General features: G+C 44.3%; 1 protein-coding gene across 4 annotated transcripts; it reads left to right on the forward strand.

The window, feature by feature from the left end:
* The first annotated feature begins 719 nt into the window (after nucleotides 1-719).
* LOC139536145 (transketolase-like) lies at nucleotides 720-22407 on the forward strand. 4 transcript variants are annotated; one of them, XM_071336377.1, is made up of 14 exons: nucleotides 720-1224; nucleotides 3465-3582; nucleotides 3923-4036; nucleotides 5107-5210; nucleotides 6075-6266; nucleotides 6473-6591; nucleotides 7800-7996; nucleotides 8365-8529; nucleotides 15845-16001; nucleotides 17339-17469; nucleotides 18379-18462; nucleotides 18841-18934; nucleotides 19499-19621; nucleotides 20856-22407. In XM_071336377.1, exons 1-14 carry the CDS (start codon nucleotides 1118-1120, stop codon nucleotides 21041-21043), a joined length of 1893 nt encoding a protein of 630 aa, XP_071192478.1. In that variant the 5' UTR covers nucleotides 720-1117; the 3' UTR covers nucleotides 21044-22407. The 4 variants fall into 4 exon arrangements, with proteins under 4 accessions (XP_071192478.1, XP_071192479.1, XP_071192476.1 ...); XM_071336378.1 differs by having other exon boundaries at nucleotides 5113-5210; XM_071336375.1 differs by lacking the exon at nucleotides 720-1224 and adding an exon at nucleotides 2655-2806.
* Nucleotides 22408-22898: the final 491 nt, after the last annotated feature.

Consider the following 22898-nt stretch of genomic DNA (forward strand, 5'->3'; position numbering starts at 1 on the left):
AAGGCACGATCGACGAGGCGCACACTGAGGTTGACAGGAACAAAGGACAAGACTCACATATCTCAAGTCTGGTAATGAGTTTAGACACTGAAGCCTAAGACATTTATGGGCAGATGGTTCAACTGTGGGCAACCCCCCCCCCCCCTCTTTCAGACACACAACCCTCCTTCTAACACACACCCTTAACACACACCTCTTTCTAACACACACCCCTAACACAACCCTCCTTCTAACACACACCCTTAACACACATCTCTTTCTAACACACACCCTTAACACACACCTCTTTCTAACACACACCCCTAACACAACCCTCCTTCTAACACACACCCTTAACACACACCTCTTTCTAACACACACCCCTAACACAACCCTCTTTCTAACACACACCCTTAACACAACCCTCCTTCTAACACACACCCTTAACACACACCTCTTTCTAACACACACCCCTAACACAACCCTCTTTCTAACACACACCCCTAACACAACCCTCCTTCTAACACACACCCTTAACACACACCTCTTTCTAACACACACCCCTAACACAACCCTCCTTCTAACACACATCTCTTTCTAACACACACCCTTAACACACACCTCTTTCTAACACACACCCCTAACACAACCCTCTTTTTAACACACACCCCTAACATAACCCTCTTTTTAACACACACCCCTAACACAACCCTCTTTTTAACACACACCCCTAACACAACCCTCTTTTTAACACACACCCCTAACACAACCCTCTTTCTAACACACACCCTTAACACAACCCTTCCTTGCACACTCATGCATGTGCCCTGTCCTCTTTCTCCTCCTTCTTCTGTGTGTGTGAGTGTGTGTGTGTGTGTGTGTGTGTGTGTGTGTGTGTGTGTGTGTGTGTGTGTGTGTGTGTGTGTGTGTGTGTGTGTGTGTGTGTGTGTGTGTGTGTGTACACTCACTAGGGATAAATCCTGCCTCTCCTCCTTTCTTTCCCTCTTCTCTTTGCCACTCACACACACGAGCAGGGCTCCCTCTGCCAAACCTCACTCCCATACAAATACACACACAGCCCAGCCTCTGTGCAGTCTAGTCCACATTGGTTCTTTTGGTGCTTTGACATTTTGCCTTCATGGAGGACTACCACAAACCCGACCAGCAGACAGTGCAGGCGCTCAGGAACATCGCCAACCGCCTCCGAATCAACTGCATCAAGGCTACCACCGCAACGGGCAGCGGGTAAGACCCAGACACAGACAGACAAATACACACACACACACACATACAAATACACACACACAGATTACACAGTCGTAAATCTAGGGAAGAGTGTATAAAGACTCATTCATAAACACATGAAAACGTAATAACACACACACACACACACAAAACACACACAGTCTTGTTTTGCTAACCTTGTGGGGACACACATTTGATTCCCATTCAAAATCCTATTTCCCCTAACCCTTACCCTAACCTTAACTCCAAACCTAACCTTTAACCCTTAACCCTAATTCTAACCCAAACACTAATTCTAACCCCCCCTAGAAATAGCATTTTCCTTGTGGGGACTGGCAAAATGTACCCAGTTGGTCAAATTTGTCCTTGTTTACTATACTAGTGGGGACTTTTGGTTAAACAGGTCCACACACACACACACACACACACACACACACACACACACACACACACACACACACACACACACACACACACACACACACACACACACACACACACACACACACACACACACACACACACACACACACACACACACACACATCCATGTGAAATGCAAAGTGAAGCGCATGTTCTCTCTTTGTTGTTTGAGCTATGGAGAATGAATGAAAGAAACAGAAACAGGATGTATCATATGAGTCCTTCGGAGAAAGTTCTGACACTTAATCTGCTTAATATCTTTAAATTGCAGAAAACTGTGTACTTATACACATTATTTATTTATGTCTATTGAACAAGATTGATTTTATGGCCATTGTGGCTTAATTCTTTTGTTATTAGAAATGTTCTATTGTGAACAAAATCGGGAAATTATATTGTGTCTTCATCTGTCTAACCGTGCGAGTAAGTGACGGAGGAGCGCCTCGGAGTTTGTTAGCACAAGACAAAGCGCATGGTGATGAACCTGTCTGGGATGTTGGTCAGTAAATATTCATAATAAATAGTCAGCAATTAATCTTATTGTGTGAACACCCACTTGAAGTGCATTATTATAGCTAAATGAATAAACATCCCGTGTGTAAACAAGTGCACCAAACGGAATTTAATTTAGATTTTTGTGGGGGAAATCACAAATCTATTTGAGTAAGCTATCAATCACTATATATTGCACATACACAAACTACCGCATCCATGAATTCCATTGTGGCTCCATCCTTCGACCGTAGCCTATCCACGAATAGCCCAAGAGCGTACACAGCCTAGACAATATAAGCAACAGCCATGCAGTCGATGATTGAGAGAAAACCCCTCTACGCATTTCGTTACTGGGGAAAGTCAAGTGTGTTTTTTTGGTTGGGCTAGGCTACTTGCCAGCAGTTTTGTTGAGTTTTTAGAGCATCTGATCGGTACTTTTAGTTTTACGCAATTCTTTACACATTTTTTAAAGAGCATCTATTCCTTCAACAGAAGATTTTTAGATTATGCCTCAGTGGTTATGTTAAGTATTTCGCTGGCTGGAGATGGAAGGTAACCGTTATAGGCCCGGTGATGAATGTGACTTCAAATGGCGCCCTCTGACTGATCGTCTGACTCCGTGCGCACAGAAGCCAAAATGGTCCCCATCTCTCCCAAGCCTCCGGTTAGTCTCGTTGTAGCAGGGATAGGTCTGTGTTGTGACTGTGACCTGAACTGGCGCTGCAAGGGGCGGGTTTACCCCTCTGATGTTGACGTCACTGTAATTGGGATAAAGAGAGAGCAGGCTGCTGAGGGGAGAACGGCTCATAATAATGGCCGGAACAGAGGAAATGGAATGCCGTCATGATGTATTTGATACCATTGCACTGTTAATGCTCCAGTCATTACCACGAGCCCCTACTCCTTAATTAAGGTGCCACCAAACCTCTTGTGAGAGAGAGCCAATAGGGCATCTCGGTTTGAGCATGGCCCCCTCATTAGTATTTTGGATAGACTAGTACACTCTAAATAGTGTTACCCATCCTTCCCCATTGTGCCCTAAGATTTGATTGGCAAGCTCAGACTTTAGACTGTGCCACTTCCAATCCAGTTGGAGGCTCTGTGTCAATTCTGAATGTTTATGAGTTTGTAAAGTGGTCTGTCTGTTCTTTGTGTGTGTGTGTGTGTGTGTGTGTGTGTGTGTGTGTGTGTGTGTGTGTGTGTGTGTGTGTGTGTGTGTGTGTGTGTGTGTGTGTGTGTGTGTGAGTGTGAGAGAGAAAATCAGTCTGTGTCTAACTTGTTGTAACCTCCCTCCCTGCTCCTATATACCCCTGGTCTCCCAGACACCCTACATCATGCTGCAGCGTGGCAGAAATCATGTCTGTCCTGTTCTTCAACACAATGAAGTACCGCCCAGAGGACCCCAAGAACATCAACAGCGACCGCTTCATCCTCTCTAAGGTGAGACACCGTAGATTAACAAAGTTCTATTGAATTGAAGTTTTACATTTTACTTAATTGATTTGACCACCAGCCACTGTTTTGGTTGGATAAAAGTCATATAACGGTCAACATCTGCTTCTTTATGGCTGTGTTGTGGCTTGTAATAGATTTTTCATAGATATTACAGTTGGTCTGCAATTGTCATAGGCATATGTATGATTATTTGGCTGGCAAGCAGCAACAGTGTATTTTACTATTCCTGGTTATACAGTTATATTGTGGTTGTGTTATAGTGTTATAGGTTTTGTTATAGTATCATATACTAGTACTATAGTAAGATGTCTGTTCCTCTCCTCAGGGTCATGCCGCCCCGGCCTTGTACTCCATGTGGACAGAGACTGGCTTCCTGAAGGAGAGTGAGCTGCTCTCTCTGTGCCAGGTGGAGTCCAACCTGGAGGGACACCCCACACCTGTAAGTGATAACTACTACACATCACCTTTAATAGCTTAGCACTAAATTATGTTTTTCCTCTGTTTTGTATCATATTGTACAACAGCTGTTGAAACTAACATTGTAAAAGTGCCCCAAAAAATGATCAGTGTTATTTCCTGATAGTTGCTGGTTGAAAATACAGTCTACACAGAACCTTATAATCAGCAGGTTTTGCATGGACGGGAGTTTCAGCTTGCCATGGTGACATCACCATGAGGTAAATTGGTCAATAGACCAATAACAAAGAGTGTTCCAAACCTCTCTGCCAATAACAGCTAGTTTTCCCCTCCCCACTCAGACCACTCCTAGACAGTCCTAGCAAAATAATTTGTTGAGAAATAGTTTTTTGATAAAAATCTATTTTTACCCATTAAATATATTACAGTAAGTTACTTAATTGTTACACAGAAACTATATGATATTGATATAAAACATCTGCATTGGGCCTTTAATAGCCTAAGAGTTAGCCTACACCTCACCTTTAATAGCCTAAGAGTTAGCCTACACCTTACCTTTAGCCTACATCTCACCATTAACAGCCTAACAGTTAGGTCATGTTCTCCTGCTCAGACATTGATGACCATGCCAGATCTTACAACGCCTGGATAGGTATTTAACGTATCAGCTAACCATACCATATCATATGTTACAGCAATGTGGTGCCCGACTGCACAGTCAATGTGGCACGCAACCATTGGTTGATGCATGCAACGTCAGAGCAGGGGAACGCGACCTTAGCCTACTCCTCACCTTTAATAGCCTAACAGTTAACCTACCCATCACCTTTAACAGCCTCAAATAGGAACAGACAGATATCATCACACAACAACTCTAAACCTGGGTCATATTCCGAAGGACACACAGTAGCAAAAAGTTTTGCAACTGTAAACAAAAATCTGTGTTCTTATTGGACAAGTTCAGGTAGTGCCTCACTAAACTTGTCCAATAACTTGTAACTTATAATAATACATCAACGTTTTCCACCTACTGAACACATCCCTGCTCTCTATGGTGATAGTAACAGTCCTGTTCCTGTGTATGCGTTGGAGTTTCAGAAGCAGCAGTTTGTGGATGTGGCTACTGGCTCTCTGGGTCAGGGCCTGGGTGTGGCCTGTGGGATGGCCTACACCGGGAAGTACTTTGACAAGTCTAGGTAAGAGTTCACACACATGCACGCACAGATTTTAAGTCTTTGCATGCCTCTGAATTCTAAAGTGTTAAGTGTGGACTCTAGTTCATACTGTGGTATTTTAGAGGTCTTTAGAGCAGTGATCCCCGACCCTGGTCCTCCAGTACCAACAGAACACAGGTTAGTTGTAGCCCTGGACAAACACACCTCATGCAACTCATTAAGGGCTTGATGATTAGTTGACAAGTTGAATCAGGTGTGCTTCTCCAGGGCTACAATACACATGTGTACTGTTGGGGTACTCAAGGAGCAGTGTTGGGAAACATTGCTTTAGAGCATAGTGAGGTTTTTGAAGGTTCTCTGGGTGTACAGTGGCTGCATGCTCTGCTATCCCAATTGTTCTGCTCTAATTACCACAGCCCTGGCAGACACAACTCTGTTCTTTTTTACCATCCAGAAAGATTCTGTCTCAGAATCCGATTGGACCAGGTTTACATTAGTATTCATCACTCAGTCTATTGTTCAAAACCACACTCACATTCCTCAATCTAATTCAGCTTTTGTCTCGGAATGTGGATCTCCGATATGCAGAATGCTGATATTGCCAGTCTCCAAAATGTGCCCTAGATAGATTTGTACTGGAAAGGGATTTTGTGTGGACAGTGGTTAAAACTCATAACATAAGCAGATTATCAAACCATTTGATTAAAAGATGAGCGTTTGTTCTGTTCATAGGAGCCTGTGTGGCTAGAAGCCTCAGTGAAGATATGAGGCAACAGAGTAGGTGTAGGTGTTATAGAAAGAGAGAGGTGTAAAGGTTACCATCCAGCCCCCAGTCAGACACACACACACCCCTGTCTCACCCATCCGTCCCTTTCTCTTCCCCAGCTACCGTGTGTTCTGTCTGATGGGGGATGGGGAGCTGTCTGAGGGGGCAGTGTGGGAGGCCATGTCATTCGCCTCCTACTACCAGCTGGACAACCTGGTGGCCATCTTGGATATCAACCGTCTGGGCCAAACCGACCCTGCTCCCCTGCAGCACCACGTGGAGAAGTATCAGAAACGCTGTGAGGCCTTCGGGTGAGTGTGTGTGTGTGAAAGTGGATTTACGGGGAGAGAGTGATCATCTTTGTGAATGTGCTGGGAGAACGAGTCTGTGAATGTGTGAAGGCATATGTCAACATTAGTGGGCATATGTGGAATGTATTGTTTATGTGTGTATGAGTAGAGAAAGTGTGTTCATGTGTTTCCATATGTGAAATGGGTTTTCTGATGTGTTTCTACAGTTGGCATGCCATCATCGTGGATGGGCACAGTGTGGAGGAGCTGTGTAAGGCTCTGAGCCAGGCTCGCCACCAGCCCACTGCCATCATCGCCAAGACCACCAAGGGCAAGGGCATCCCAGGTACTCTCAGCATCACATGACTACTGGTTACATCATATTACTCATACTAGGCCTCTTTCTCAGTGATGGGCTACCCTCTATCTCAGTGATGGGCTACCCTTTATCTCAGTGATGGGCTAACCTCTATCTCAGTGATGGGCTACCCTCTATCTCAGTGATGGGCTACCCTCTATCTCAGTGATGGGCTACCCTCTATCTCAGTGATGGGCTACGCTCTATCTCAGTGATGGGCTACCCTCTATCTCAGTGATGGGCTACGCTCTATTTCAGTGATGGGCTACCCTCTATCTCAGTGATGGGCTAACCTCTATCTCAGTGATGGGCTACGCTCTATCTCAGTGATGGGCTACCCTCTATCTCAGTGATGGGCTACCCTCTATCTCAGTGATGGGCTACCCTCTATCTCAGTGATGGGCTACGCTCTATTTCAGTGATGGGCTACCCTCTATCTCAGTGATGGGCTAACCTCTATCTCAGTGATGGGCTACCCTCTATCTCAGTGATGGGCTACCCTCTATCTCAGTGATGGGCTACCCTCTATCTCAGTGATGGGCTACCCTCTATCTCAGTGATGGGCTACCCTCTATCTCAGTGATGGGCTACCCTCTATCTCAGTGATGGGCTACCCTCTATCTCAGTGATGGGCTACCCTCTATCTCAGTGATGGGTTTCCCTCTATCTCAGTGATGGGCTACCCTCTATCTCAGTGATGGGCTACCCTCTATCTCAGTGATGGGCTACGCTCTATCTCAGTGATGGGCTACCCTCTATCTCAGTGATGGGCTACCCTCTATCTCAGTGATGGGCTACCCTCTATCTCAGTGATGGGCTACCCTCTATCTCAGTGATGGGCTACCCTCTATCTCAGTGATGGGCTACCCTCTATCTCAGTGATGGGCTACCCTCTATCTCAGTGATGGGCTACGCTCTATCTCAGTGATGGGCTACGCTCTATCTCAGTGATGGGCTACCCTCTATCTCAGTGATGGGTTTCCCTCTATCTCAGTATATGCACACACAAGTCACTACTGTATAATGTGTCGCGAAGGACTTTTTACTGACCATGTGACCTGATTTCAGTACCAGTTTTTACTGGTCAGGTCACATGATCAGGAAAAACTCCTGGGCCTATGTATGCGTATACAATATAATGTTGAGTATACTGTATGTATTTTGATGTTGTGTATTCTGCTGTCCACGCTTGCCAGCTGTGGAGGATAAGATGGGCTGGCATGCCAAGCCCCTGCCCAAAGACATGGCTGAGGGAGTCGTGAAGGATCTGCAGGCGCGCATCATGAACAGCAGCAAGCGCCTGTACCCTGCCACGCCCATGGAGGACGCCCCGCCAGTCAGCCTGTGCAACATCCGCATGCCCAGCGCACCCGCCTACAAGCAGGGAGAGAAGGTAACACATAGAACACACACCTCACCACAGGAGGACAGGCTAGTGGTCCTCCCCTCAGCAGCCTCCATTGCACCTCACCATTTACAGTACATCTGGGATTGTGCTCTCATCCCAATCACAGAGGTGTCGACATTATTGACTGCACTGACACTAGGGACTCAGCCCACAGTCCCAAACAAGATATCATAAAATAAACTGTCACAACTTTGAGTACTGTCAACTAGAATGTCGTATAATGATACATAAATAACAGGTAGACTTATTGGCTTATTGACTTATTGCTTTCTTATTATTATTAATGACTGGTTGATTGATTGATTGATTAGTTGATTGGTTGATTAATTGATTGAATGGTTGTCTTTCTACAGGTTTCCACCAGGAAAGCCTATGGCATGGCCCTGGCTAAACTAGGTCGTTACAACGAGCGCGTGGTGGTCCTGGACGGAGACACAAACAACATCACCTACTCTGAGATCTTCAAGAACGAACATCCCAACCGCTTTGTGGAGTGTTACATCGCTCAACAGAACATGGTAGGAAATGAAACCCTCTTGATTTGGTCCTGGTCACAGGTGATGCTGTCAGGGTCAGGAGAAACCTATTGGAACTAAGTATGACCACTCTATAAACACAGACAAACACTTTCTCTAACCTCAACAAGCTTTTAAAAGATGACCTGTCCTCCAAACAAATATTTGTGTAAAAAATTAAATAAGAATCTATCCTGAAACATAGAGATGTACTCAGATTAAAATAAGAAATACAATTGCAGCAGCATTTAGTGGCTCAGTTTAGCTGTCCTCTCTCCTCTACTTACGTCTCTCGCTCTGATGCTAAACAGAATGCCCTGTCCCCAGACCTGGGTTTGAACAGAATGCCCTGTCCCCAGACCTGGGTTTGAACAGAATGCCCTGTCCCCAGACCTGGGTTTGAACAGAATGCCCTGTCCCCAGACCTGGGTTTGAACAGAATGCCCTGTCCCCAGACCTGGGTTTGAATATTATTTTAAATATTTTAGATCCTTTGAGAATTTGCTCTAGCCTGGTTGAGGTGGGAGATATGTGGGATTTTTAGACTTCTCTTCACTGTCCTTTCTCATTAAATACAATTTTTTAAAGGTCTGATTGGCTGAATCAAAAATTTTTCTCTCTCAGTGTTACTGAGGCTGGTCTGGTGAATAATGCATGTGCGTCCAATCATAATGTAACACTAGGACTGTAGAGAGAGCCTGAGATGTGGGTCCAACCATAATGTAACATTGGGACTGGAGAGAAAGGCTGAGATGTGGGTCCATCCATAATGTAACACTGGGACTGTAGAAAGAGGCAGAGAGGCTGAGATGTGGGTCCATCCATAATGTAACACTGGGACTGGAGAGAGAGGCTGAGAGGCTGCGACATGACCTACTTACAGTATGCCATGCTCCCTCCCTCCCTCCATTCCTCCGATGCCTCGCCATGCTCCCTCCCTCCCTACACACAGCTGGCTGCTGCCTATGGCTCTGCAGCCTCTCATACAGTATACTGCCCACCACTCGCTTTCTGTCTATTTCTCTCTTTCTCTTTCTATCTCTGTCTGTCTTTGTAGGTCTCTCTCTCTTTCAAATCAAAATCAAATCAAATCGTATTTGTCACATGCGCCGAACACATCAGGTGTAGACTTTACAGTGAAATGCTTACTTACAAGCCCTTAACCAACAACGCAGTTTTAAGAAAAATAAGTGTTAACAAAATATTTTGTAAATAAACTGAATAAAAAAAAATATATATATATATATATATATATATATATATATATATATATATATATATATATATATATATATATATATAAATAGGAAAATGTATCTGTATCTTTCTGTTTCTCTCTCTCCCCTCCCCACTTATTTCACCCTCTCATTGCAATCTGCCCATACATTAACATTTTGGAAGAGTCAGCCATTCAGGCCTGGCTGTACTGTATACAGTAGCTGCCTGGCCATTTGTCTGGTTCCTCCTGGCAGTCTGTTCAGATGTAGGTCAGGGCTGTGTTTGAGCAGCCGTTATAACAAGTCAGTCATGCTGAGTTGAGAGGTGAAATATTCATCAGAGAGGAGGGTGGGTGTGGCCGTCTGGCTGATCTCACTGACTGACTGGGTGACTGACTGGCTGGCGGACTGGTTTACTGGCTGACGGACTGGGTGACTGGCTGACTGACTGGGTAGGTGACTGCCTGGCTGACTGACTAACTGACAGACTGACTGACTGGTTGACTGACTGGCTGGCTCGCTGGCTGCTAGACTATTATCATAAAGACGACGTGCAGAAAAGAGCCAGAATGACAGGTTCAAATGAGACAGACAGATTCTCTAATGAGGAATCATTAATATTGATATGAGAAAATCAGAGAGGCACCGGTGTTAATGTTATGACTGATTTATGACTGCATTATGTCATGTGTTTGTGAATACTGTATCAAAGGTGCAAGCTGTAATTCAAATAATCACACAGTGGACACCCCGCCACTGTTTTTGGTAAACAGAAAAAAAATATATATATATGTTGCGAAGGAGATACAGAAAAGGAGACTAATTCAATTCTCTTCTATACAATGACAGGAGTCAATAACAGGAGTTCTGTCCTCTTTGTCCAGATTCAAAGTAGTGGAGAATAGGGACATGGGATAATAGTTCCTCTGTTTGGTACTGCTATAGAATATGAATGAGTCCATATTACATTGAGGAGAGGAGCAGGGGGATTGGGGAGGGCTCTGGAGACAGGAAACAGGAAATGACAATGCATGAGAGTGATTCCTCACATATGGTACTGTAAGCTCCTGTGCTTTTGGACTGACTGACTTCTCACTGACTTTTACATAACTTCTGGAGGCATGAACCTTTGATTGTGATTGGCTCAGCAGTTATCGTTCCCATGGAGACCTCACTTGACCCTTTGGATCCTCAGGTCATAGAGATACAATAAATATTGTTCTATGTAATTTTGTGGTTCTACTGAACTTCAGAAGTACTGTATCTGCAGCTGATTTGTGTTCAGTAACTTCCTACATGTCTAAGACTCTGCAGGTGCAGGACCACCATACAAATGAAGTACAGTGCCCCCTGTAATTATTGGGACAGAGAGGGATTTCTTTTGGCTCTATACCCCAAAAGTTTGGATGTAAAAAAAATCAATGACTGGGGTTAAAGGTTAAAGGTTAAAGTGAGGACTGACAGCTTAAAGATGAAGGTATTTTCATCCATATTGGGTGAACTGTTTAGAAAATGACAGCACCTTTTGTACATATTCCCCCCCATTTTAGGGGACCAAAAGTATTGGGACAAATTCACTTATCTTTTAATTTTTTTATTTCACCTTTATTTAGCCAGGTAGGCAAGTTGAGAACAAGTTCTCATTTACAACTGTGACCTGGCCAAGATAAAGCAAAGCAGTTCGACACATACAACAACACAGTTACACATGGAATAAACAAAACATACAGTCAATAATACAGTTGAAGAAAATCTATATAAAGTGAGTACAAATGAGGTAAGAAAAGAGAGGTAAGGCAATAAATAGGCCATGGTGGCGAAGTAATTACAATATACTAATTAGACACTAGAGTGATTGATGTGCAGAAGATGAATGTGCAAGTAGAGATACAGGGGTGCAAAGGAGCAAGATAAATAAATAAATACAGTATGGGGATGGGGTAGTTGGATGGGCTATTTACAGATGGGCTATGTACAGGTGCAGTGACCTGTGAGCTGCTCAGACAGCTGGTGCTTAAAGCTAGTGAGGGAGGTAAGAGTCTCCAGCTTCAGTGATTTTTGTAATTCATTCCAGTCATTGGCAGCAGAGAACTGGAAGGAAAGCCAAAGGAAAACCAAAGCCAAAGGAGGAATTGGCTTTGGGGGTGACTAGAGAGATATACCTGCTGGAGCGTGTGCTACGGGTGCTGCTATGATGACCAGTGAGCTGAGATAAGGCGGGGCCTTACCTATCAGAGATTTGTAGATGACCTGAAGCCAGTGGGTTTGGCGACGAGTATGATGCGAGGGCCAGCGAACGAAAGCGTACAGGTCGCAGTGGTGGGTAGTATATGGGGCTTTTGGTGACAAAACGGATGGCACTGTGATAGACTGCATCCAATTTGTTGAGTAGAGTGTTGGGGGCTATTTTGCAAATGACATCGCCGAAGTCGAGGATCGGTAGGATGGTCAGTTTTACAAGGGTATGTTTGGCAGCATGAGTGAAGGATGCTTTGTTGTGAAATAGGAAGCCGATTCTAGATTTAATTTTGGATTGGAGATGCTTAATGTGAGTCTGGAAGGAGAGTTTACAGTCTAACCAGACACCTAGGTATATGTAGTTGTCCACATATTCTAAGTCAGAACCGTCCAGAGTAGTGATGCTGGGCGGGCGGGCAGGTGTGGGCAGCGATCGGTTGAAGAGCATGCATTTAGTTTTACTTGCATTTAAGAGCAGTTGGAGGCCACGGAAGGAGAGTTGTATGGCATTGAAGCTCGTCTGGAGGTTAGTTAACTTCTTATGGCTGGGGGCGCTATTTTCACGTTCAGATGAAATGTTTCAGGCTTCAACTGTGAAGGGGGAGCGAATAAGAGCTGTTTGAACCAGGGGTCTGGCAGAATGCCATGAGCTAAGTCACGCGCGCAGCCTTGAGAGCGAGCTCCGTTCCCTTTCATTTCTAAAGACAAAGGAATTGTCCGGTTGGAATATTATTGAAGATTTATGATAAAAACATCCTAAAGATTGATTCTATACATCGTTTGACATGTTTCTACGAACTGTAATGGAACTGTTTTGACTTTTTGTCTGGACCAAGTGCCTGCGTCTTGTGAATTTGGATTTGTGAACTAAACGCGCGAACAAAAAGGAGGTATTTGGACATAAATTATGGACTTTATCGAACAAAACAAACATTTACTGTGGAACTGGGATTCCTGGGAGTGCATTCCGATGAAGATCATCAAAGGTAAGTAAATATTTATAATGCTATTTCTGACTTCTGTTGACTCCACAACATGGCGGGTATCTGTATGGCTTGTTTTGGTGGCTGAGTGCTGTACTCAGATTATTCCATGGTGTGCTTTCGCTGTAAAGCTTTTTTGAAATGTGACACAGCAGTTGCATTAAGGAGAAGTATATCTTTAATTCCATGCATAACACTTGTATTTTCATCAACATTTTTGAATATTTCTGTAAATTGATGTGGCTCTCTGCAAAATCACCGGATGTTTTGGAAGCAAAACATTACTGAACATAACGCGCCAATGTAAACGGAGATGTTTGGATATAAATATGAACTTAATCAAACAAAACATACATGTATTGTGTAACATGAAGTCCTATGAGTGCCATCTGATGAAGATCATCAAAGTGATTCATTTTATCTCCATTTCTGCTTTTTGTGGCTCCTCTCTTTGGCTGGAAAAAATGGCTGTGTTTTTTGTGACTAGGCACTGACCTAACATAATCGCATGGTATGCTTTCGTCGTAAAGCCTTTTTGAAATCGGACACTGTGGTGGGATTAACAACAAGTTCATCTTTAAAATGGTGTATAATACTTGTATGTTTGAGGAATTTTAATTATGAGATTTCTGTTTGAATTTGGCGCCATGCACTTTCACTGGCTGTTGTCAAATCGATCCCGTTAACGGGATTTCAGACGTAAGAAGTTAACACAGTGTCCAAAGAATGGCCAGAAGTATACAGAATGGTGTCGTCTGCGTAGAGGTGGATCAGAGAATATCCAGCAGCAAGAGCGACATCATTGATGTATACAGAGAAGAGTCGGCCCAAGAATTGAACCCTGTGGCATAGAGACTGCCAGAGGTCCGACAACAGGCCCTCCGATTTGACACACTGAACTCTGTCAGAGAAGTAGTTGGTGAACCAGGCGAGGCAGTCATTTGAGAAACCAAGGAATTTGTATGCCAATAAAAATGTGGTGATTGACCGAGTCGAAAGCCTTGGCCAGGTCGATGAATATGGCTGCACAGTAATGTCTCTTATCGATGGCAGTTATGATATCGTTTAGGACCTTGAGCGTGGCTGAGGTGCTCCCATGACCAGCTCTGAAACCAGATTGCATAGCAGAGAAGGTACGGTGGGATTTAAAATGGTCGGTGAACTGTTTGTTAACTTGGCTTTCGAAGACCTTAGAAAGGCAGGGTAGGATAGATATAGGTCTGTAACAGTTTGGGTCTAGAGTGTCTCCCCCTTTGAAGAGGGGGATGACCGTGGCAGCTTTCCAATCTTTGGGAATCTCAGACGATTCGAAAGAGAGGTTGAACAGGCTAGTAATAGGGGTTGCAACAATTTTAGAAAGTGTGGGTCCAGATTGTCTAGCCCGGCTGATTTGTAGGGGTCCAGATTTTGCAGCTCTTTCAGAACATCAGCAATCTGGATTTGGGTGAAGGAGAAATGGTGGGGGCTTGGGCGGGTTGTATGTGTATTAAATGTGTATTAAAATAGTAAAAAGTTTAGAATTTATTAATATATTCATAGCACGCAATGACTACATCAAGCTTGTGACTCTACAAATTTGTTGAATGCATTTGCTGTTTGTTTTGGTTGTGTTTCAGATCATTTTGTGGCCAATATAAATGGATGGTAAATAATGTATTGTGTCATTTTGGAGTCAATTTTATTGTAAATAAGAATATAATATGTTTCTAAATACTTCTACATTAATCTGGATGCTATGGATAATTCTGACTGAATCGTGAATAATTATGAGTGAAAAAATGACAGACGCACAAATATCATACCCTCCCATAAATTCTAACCTCCCCTGTTATTGTAATGGTGAGAGGTTAGCATGTCTTGGAGGTATGATATAAAATTCTAACCTCCCCTGTTATTGTAATGGTGAGAGGTTAGCATGTCTTGGAGGTATGACATTTGTCACATATAACTGAATTTGGACCATTAATTTTGGTCCCCTAAAATGGTGGTACAATGTAGAAAAAGTGCTGTAATTTCTAAGCGGTTTAGCCGATATGGATGAAAATACCCTCAAATTAAAGCTGACAGTCTGCACTTGTCACGATCGTCGTAAGCATACTCGGACCAAAGCGCAGCGGGATATCGGTTCGACATATTTATTTATTATGTGACCCGCACAAAAAACAATAAAGAATAAACGAAACGTGACGTTCTGTAGTGCTCACAGGCATCAACACAAAAACAAGATCCCACAAAACACAGTGGGGAAATGGCTGCCTAAATATGATCCCCAATCAGAGACAACGATAAACAGCTGCCTCTGATTGGGAACCATACCAGGCCAACATAGAAAAAGACAACCTAGATTACCCACCATAGTCGCACCCCGACCTAACCAACATAGAGAATAAAAGGCTCTCTATGGTCAGAGCGTGACAGCACTTTACCCTCAGTCGTTGTTTGATTTTAAACCCAAACCTTTGGAGTATAGAGCCAAAATAATAAAAAATCCTTCACTGTCCCAATAATTGCGGAGGTCACTGCACATGTCCCCGAGGGGTTCAAGAGGGACTAGATTTACTGCCTGGCTCCAGAGGAGGCTCATCCAGGAAGGAAGAGGAGGATGGTCCTCCTGAATTTGTGCCTACATCTTGAATAGCACCCTATTCCCTTTATAGTATACTTTTAACCAGGGTGCACACAAAGTAATACACTATATAGGGAATATGGGGCCATTTAGGACGCATCCCTTGTAAATGAATAGACGGTGACTTGGAAGATGTCACCCTTGGCTTCATTAAAATAATTTATATCCATTATTCGCCCAAACTAATCTTGCCAAAGTCACCAGCCGCCATTGTTATAGTATGATGGAACCCCTTCTTCCCCTCCTCCCTCTAGGTGAGTGTTGCCACTGGTTGCGCTGCCCGTGAGAGGAACGTTGTGTACGCCAGCACCCTGGCCTCCTTCTTCACCCGGGCCTACGACCAGCTCCGCATGGCTGCCATCTCAGAGAGCAACATCAATCTGTGTGGCTCCCACTGCGGCCTGTCCATCGGTGAGTCTGTCTGTCAGCCATTCATCCACCCCAAACACCCTCACTACATGCTACTCACACAACCTCCCACCATCACCCCCATGAACTGTAACCTATCATCTCACAACCCCACCCTTTCCCCAGTGACCTCACTCACTCTGCACTCTTTCTATTGGCTCCTCAAGTCTACGCATCCTCAAATGTTCTGAAAGCCTAACGTGACTGTCCTCCTCCTTGATCCAAGTTCCTATTTTTCTTTCTCTCTCTCCACTTCTGTGTTTTCCTCCTCACCTTCTCCTTCACCCCCTGAGTTCCCTAGCCTCCCTCTCTCCTCACCCTCCCTGACCCCTGACCCTGTCTGTCCTGGACGCTGTCACCTTCACCGGAGGACCTGATATCCCTCTCCTCTGTTAGTCCCTCAGGTACACTGCATGCCACCCTCTCAATCTGCCTGCCTGTCCTAGTGTCTGTCTGCACACCTGCCTACCACTCTCTCTGTCTTTCTGTCTCTCTCGCTCTCTGTCTGTCCTATTGTCTGTCTGCACACCTGCCTGCCACTTTGTCTGTCCTACTGTCTGTCTGTACACCTGTATGCCACTCTCTATCTCTGTCTGCCTGTCTGTCTGTCTGTCTGTCTGTATCTCTGTCTGCACACCTGCCTACCACTCTGTCTGTCTGTCCTATTGTCTGTCTGCACACCTGCCTGTCTGTCTGTCTGTCCTACTGTCAGTCTGCACACCTGCCTGCCACTCTCTCTGTCTGCCTGCACACCTGCATGCCACTCTGTCTGTCTTTCCTACTGTATGTCCTACTGTCTGTCTGACCACCTGCCTGCCACTCTCTCTGTCTGTCCTACTGTCTGTCTGCACACCTGCATGCTACTCTGTCTGTCTGTCCTATTGTCTGTCTGCACACCTGTCTGCCACTCTCTGTCTGTCCTACTGTCTATCTGCACACCTGCATGCTACTCTCTCTGTCTGTCTGTCCTACAGTCTGTCTGCACACCTGCCTGCCACTCTCGCTGTCTGCACACCTGCATGCCACTCTGTCTGTCTGTCCGTCTGCACACCTGTCTGCCACTCTCTCCGTCAGTCTGTCCTATTGTCCTCATTCCTTTCTGGTCTTATACACCTGCATGTCTGTCGGTCCACCAGGCCTTTCGCTTTATATTGGGTTGAAATAGTATTCAGGTTTTGTTGAGCCTGCCTGGAGTGTGGGATGGATGTGGTTTTCACCAGGCACGCTCAATGAAGCACGTCTAAAGTCCCTGACAAACAACATACTGTTTGCTTTCTGCTACATTTGACAACATTTTGGAATTAAATGATTCTAACTATGTGAGTATGTGTGTGTTCCAGGAGAGGACGGGCCGTCTCAGATGGGTCTAGAAGACATAGCCATGTTTAGGGCCATCCCCACGGCAACCATCTTCTACCCCAGCGATGGCGTTTCTATTGAAAAGGCAGTGGAGCTTGCCGCCAGCACAAAGGTACTTATTATATCCTCCCACCAAAATGCTATTGGTCCTTATCCCCATACCCCCAAAAATATATTGGTTCTTATCCCCATGTTCCCAAAATGCAATTGGTCCTTATCCCCATACCCCCCAAAAGCTATTGGTTCTTATCCCCATACCCCCAAAAGGCTATTGGTTCTTATCCCCATACCCCCTAAAAGATATTGGTTCTTATCCCCATGTTCCCAAAAAGATATTGGTCCTTATCCCCATACACCCCCAAAAATATTGGTTCTTATCCCCATACCCCCAAAAAGATATTGGTCCTTATCCCCATACCCCCCAAAAGATATTGGTTCTTATCCCCATACCCCCCAAAATATATTGGTTCTTATCCCCATACCCCCAAAAAGATATTGGTCCTTATCCCCATACGCCCCAAAAGATATTGGTTCTTATCCCCATACCCCCCAAAATATATTGGTTCTTATCCCCATACCCCCCAAAATATATTGGATCTTATCCCCATACCCCCCAAAATATATTGGTCCTTATGCCCATACCCCCAAAAAGATATTGGTCCTTATCCCCATACCCCCAAAAAGATATTGGTTCTTATCCCCATACCCCCAAAAAGATATTGGTTCTTATCCCCATACCCCCAAAAAGATATTGGTCCTTATCTCCATACCCTCAAAATGTTATTGGTCCTTATCCCCATACCCTCAAAATGTTATTGGTCCTTATCTCCATACTCCCAAAATGCTATTGGTTTCTCATCCCCTCCCACAATATGTTATTTGTCCTCCAACATTCATGTTTTCCCTCTACCTCCCACCCCCCCCCCAAAACCATGGGGTGGGCTTTGTGTTCTCACCCTACTATGTAATACCTGTTTACAATGAATTCCAATATACATTGTACTATGTTATCTTTTTTTAGGGTGTTTGCTACATAAGAACCAGCCGCCCCGAGAATCCCATCATCTACAGCAGCAATGAGGACTTCCATGTTGGACAGGCTAAGGTGAGCACCACTCAGCTCTGAAATATTTTCTACATTACGCTAACTACACAGACTAATCACAGCATTGACTAAACCACTTTAGTTTTCTATCCTGCTTCAGGACGTGCTATGATTAGTAAAAGGATTAGTTTAATCAGTTGTACAGCATCCATAATAGGAACTACTGTATCTCACTGAGAACGTTTTGTCTGACAACTGAAAGAGTTTCTACTATGGATGCAGTACAAGTGGTTGAGTGGCTAGAACACAAGCCTGCAGACAGACAGGGTTGTCTTCTAGTAGGATAAACAATTAGTCTCTCAACCAATAGTCTAGAGCAGGAAGAGCTGTATGAGATGTGCTAGAGCCTTGCTGTTAACCCTTCCCTGTCCATCTCAGGTGGTGCACCAGAGTACGGAGGACAAGGTGACCGTGATCGGAGCTGGGATTACTCTGCATGAAGCCGTGGCTGCAGCTGAGCTGCTCAAGAAAGGTACAGTACAACTACGGCCAGATCAATGATATAACTATGTGGGTGTGGAGAAATACTTGGAACCCAGGACAAAACTTTATCTGAGTTTGATTACTCCTGTCTGGGGCAATGCTCTCTTTTCTTCATACGCTAATATTGGCTCCATGCACTAATGCGCTGCTATTTAATTCAATCAGTTCATTACCATTACGCACACAACATCTTATTCTCCTATAAGTGTTAGACTTTCTCAACTATATGTTCAAGTTTATCCAGATTAGAAAGCTTTACCGCTCTCTCAATGATTTAAGGATCAGGTTTTAGAGTCATTCTCTGTGTAGCTGCCTGTGTCTTGTTATTGTTTCTCCACTGAAACACTCTACTCAAAGATCCACAATTCCAGTAACTCCAGTAACAAATTTCCAGGTTTTCCAAAAATCCTGGTTGAAGGATTCCAGATGTCCTGCTTATTCACTTCTAATTCCGTGAATCTTCCAACCAGGATTTCTGAAAAACCTGGGAATTCTGCAATCCTCTGCACTACTGTTGATTAACGCTATGTTTTCCACCTTGTTGTTTTCCCAGAAAGGATCTTCATCAGGGTGATTGATCCGTTCACCATCAAACCCCTGGACTCCAAGACCATCATTGAGCATGCTCGCCAGACCAGGGGGCGTATCCTCACTGTAGAGGACCACTACTACGAAGGTATGCTTTTTCTGACCAGTGTTCCGACCTCCTTGGACCAAACATCAAGAAGTTAGAGAGGGACCAAACACCAGGAAGTTAGAGAGGGACCAAACACCAGGAAGTAACCACTTCACCAGACTCCAGCACTCGAGGGTACTTTATGTAGTTTAGCCACATTGTAGTGTTTTAGCCATATATATTGCATGGCCTTTACAACCTGGCAACCTGAAATATTTTGCCATTATTTATTTATGAATATGCAGCCAGTGTCCTCTCATTGGCCCATAGACACTGGGGTGTGTTGTGGTGGCATGTTCCAATTGGATGAGTGGCTGAGACGTGATGCAGTGGCATGTTCTCATTGGCTCGAGAGGCACCACATGTTAGGCGTTGTCATGGTGGGCGAGATATATTCTGTTCTGGTGTATTTTGTTTGCTGAGGTGGGAGACTGTGTGTGTGTGTGTGTGTGTGTGTGTGTGTGTGTGTGTGTGTGTGTGTGTGTGTGTGTGTGTGTGTGTGTGTGTGTGTGTGTGTGTGTGTGTGTGTGTGTGTGTGTGTGTGTGTGTGTGTGCGCCAGGGAAGCAGAGTGCTGTCAGATTTCCTTAGTGGAGTGTGTTCCCATGGGGCTTTCTGTGACCCAGATATCACATAGACAGCTATGTCCAACACAGACAGCCATGCCTAGTCCTGCCCAGCCTGTGTAGGTTAGGTCCGGAGGAGATGAGAGTGGGGGTGGGGAGGGGACAGACTGGACCAAAGATGTGTGGCATCCAAAATCAGTAGCATCCCCCTCTCTGTCCCCTAAGGGGAGAGAAACTAGGGATAGCATGGGAGAAAAAGAGTCAGAGAACGAAAGACAGATAGAGGGTGAGAATATAGGGGGGGCTTGCATGGCAACAGAAATAGATCAATGGCTTCATCCAAATGACCAATGAGCAACGAGTGGCTACAGGTAGAACCTTTAGGCAGTGGGCACTGATCTAGGATCAGCTTATCTACCCACAATCATAACCTTTAAGTGTAGAGGGATAAACACAAAGCTGACCTTAGGTCAGTGTTTGAGCTCAACTTAATCCTAGTGTCTCAGATTGGGGTCAATTCCATTTCAATTCACCAAATTTCGGGAAGGAAACCGAATTTCAAATTGACTGAATTGAATATGAATTGACCATAACCCTGTCACAGAGAAGGTTCTTCCTGTCCCTTCCCTCTCTCATGTCACGTATTTAATTTATTGTTGCTGTTCCTCAGGTGGTCTGGGGGAGGCAGTGTGCTCAGCGGTGGTGAACGAGCAGGGCTTCACCCTACAGCGGCTGGCCGTGGCCCACGTTCCCCGCAGCGGCAAGCCCAACGAGCTGCTCAAGATTTACGGCATCGACCGCGAAGCCATTTGCCAGGCCATCAGGAAGATGCTCAGCGGCTCTTCCAACGCCAAGTAGCTCCACCCCTTTCTGCCTAAGCCCCACCCAATTCTACCACCCCTCAGATAAACGTTTCATGTCACCACCCCACCTGGTAACCTCGCCCCCTTACTGTGAAAGTCCACCCCTGTGTTTACTGAAGTAACGTGAGTTTGTGCTGTATGTACATTTTGATGTAACCGTCACACATTTCACCTTTTTTCCCTCATACATTTTACACACACACACACACACACACACACACACACACACACACACACACACACACACACACACACACACACACACACACACACACACACACACACACACACACACACACACACACACACACACACACACACACACACACACACACACACACACTTCCTGGTAACCATGGGTCATCACAGGGTCAAGTTTAGAAATTAAAATGAGTCATTGACTGTCAAACCCGGTTGGCAGGTGTAGATGGACATTCTCCATACCAAACAATCCAATAAAGACTGTACATGTTTTACTCAATGCAGGTACCTTTATGTGATGCTCATGTGTTTTAAACTCTTCCTCTTTGATATTTTCAAACCCAAACAACCAGCAGCAGTCTATTTTAATACTTTTATATTGTTCTGATGATGTAGTTCTGAAGACAGGGTGGGGCATGTGGTAGTGAAATCTAGGTGTCGTCTCCATGACATGTTTGTAGAACGTAGTCCAATAAAAAATAAATACAGACGATCAAATAGAAATGTATGTGGGCCATAAATATCAGTGAAGTGAAAAGACCATACAGTTTGAACCATATGTCTCTTTATACCACAACACCCAACTTGTACTGGACAGCTCGTGTTAGCACAGCACACATTAACTTCCTTTCATCTCTACAGGCGTAGACTAGCTAAACATATGGCGTCAGAGAACTGCCAAAATGTTGTGCGTTCAACCTTTGGCAGATATTTAACTCCATATTAACACCTTTTACCTGGATGAGCAAACCAGAAGAAGTACGTTAGCCCGAGCTGTCTGAACATACCAATAATGTTTCTATTCCATTGACATTTTTGTCATTTAGCGTATGCTCTCATCCAGAGTGACTTACAGGAGCAGGATCAATGTGTCCTCTACAGCAAATAGTTTGACTTGGAGGTCGGGGAGAGGGATACAGGGCCAGCTAGGACTTACAGTAGGGTTGGGGTGAATTCCATTTGAATTCAGTCAATTCAGGAAGTGAATTGATCCTAACCCTGGATTAGAGAGAGTCTCTGTGCTTGTGGCCATGGTGATGTTGGGAGCATGCTGTTACATCTGAACTGTGAACCTAGTACAAACACCTCCTTCGTTACTTGAACTTCTGTATGTACCTCATACTTTTATTTATTAAAGCCATCTGCATTTGAATTTTAGAGTGCAAGTAGTTGTGTGTTTTTTTGACTGTGTATCTGTGCGTTCTGTATGTGTGCATGCATATCAGAGTGTAGATCTATTGAAAGGCAGGTTGGTGTATTTGCTTATTCAAAACATTCGTATTAGACTATTGTACATGGAAGACTAACCAAAGCGTACATTTTCAATAGATAAGACTAATAAACTAATATAAAACAATATGAAGAGTTTCATGACAAAACACTATATATACATTTTCAGAAATGTTGGTAAATTAGCTTTGGTGTGTTTTTTCACTATCTAATCATAGCATGGGGCTGTTGAATGACAGATATGTACAGTATTTGTTTAAAATCTATCACTTGGTTTCATTTCAGAGAGACAAATAACCATGTTTTTTTTTTATGTTAAAAATCCATATTAGTAGTATGAAATCTGTATGTAAAACATTTACATTTGACATCTTAGTCATTTAGCAGATGCTCGTATCCAGAGCGACTTACAGTACTGT

The sequence above is a fragment of the Salvelinus alpinus genome, chromosome 12, assembly GCF_045679555.1.
Source record: "Salvelinus alpinus chromosome 12, SLU_Salpinus.1, whole genome shotgun sequence".
Lineage (NCBI taxonomy): Eukaryota > Metazoa > Chordata > Actinopteri > Salmoniformes > Salmonidae > Salvelinus > Salvelinus alpinus.

What these genes read in the sequence shown, in the direction of transcription:
- LOC139536145 (XM_071336375.1), top strand. Translation starts at nt 2,688, where the DNA reads ATGGAAGGTAACCGTTATAGGCCCGGTGATGAATGTGACTTCAAATGG. An exon ending in TGGAGGGACACCCCACACCT is followed by an intron (nt 4,037 to 5,106) that starts GTAAGTGATAAC and finishes TATGCGTTGGAG; the next exon opens with TTTCAGAAGCAGCAGTTTGT. An exon ending in AAACGCTGTGAGGCCTTCGG is followed by an intron (nt 6,267 to 6,472) that starts GTGAGTGTGTGT and finishes GTGTTTCTACAG; the next exon opens with TTGGCATGCCATCATCGTGG.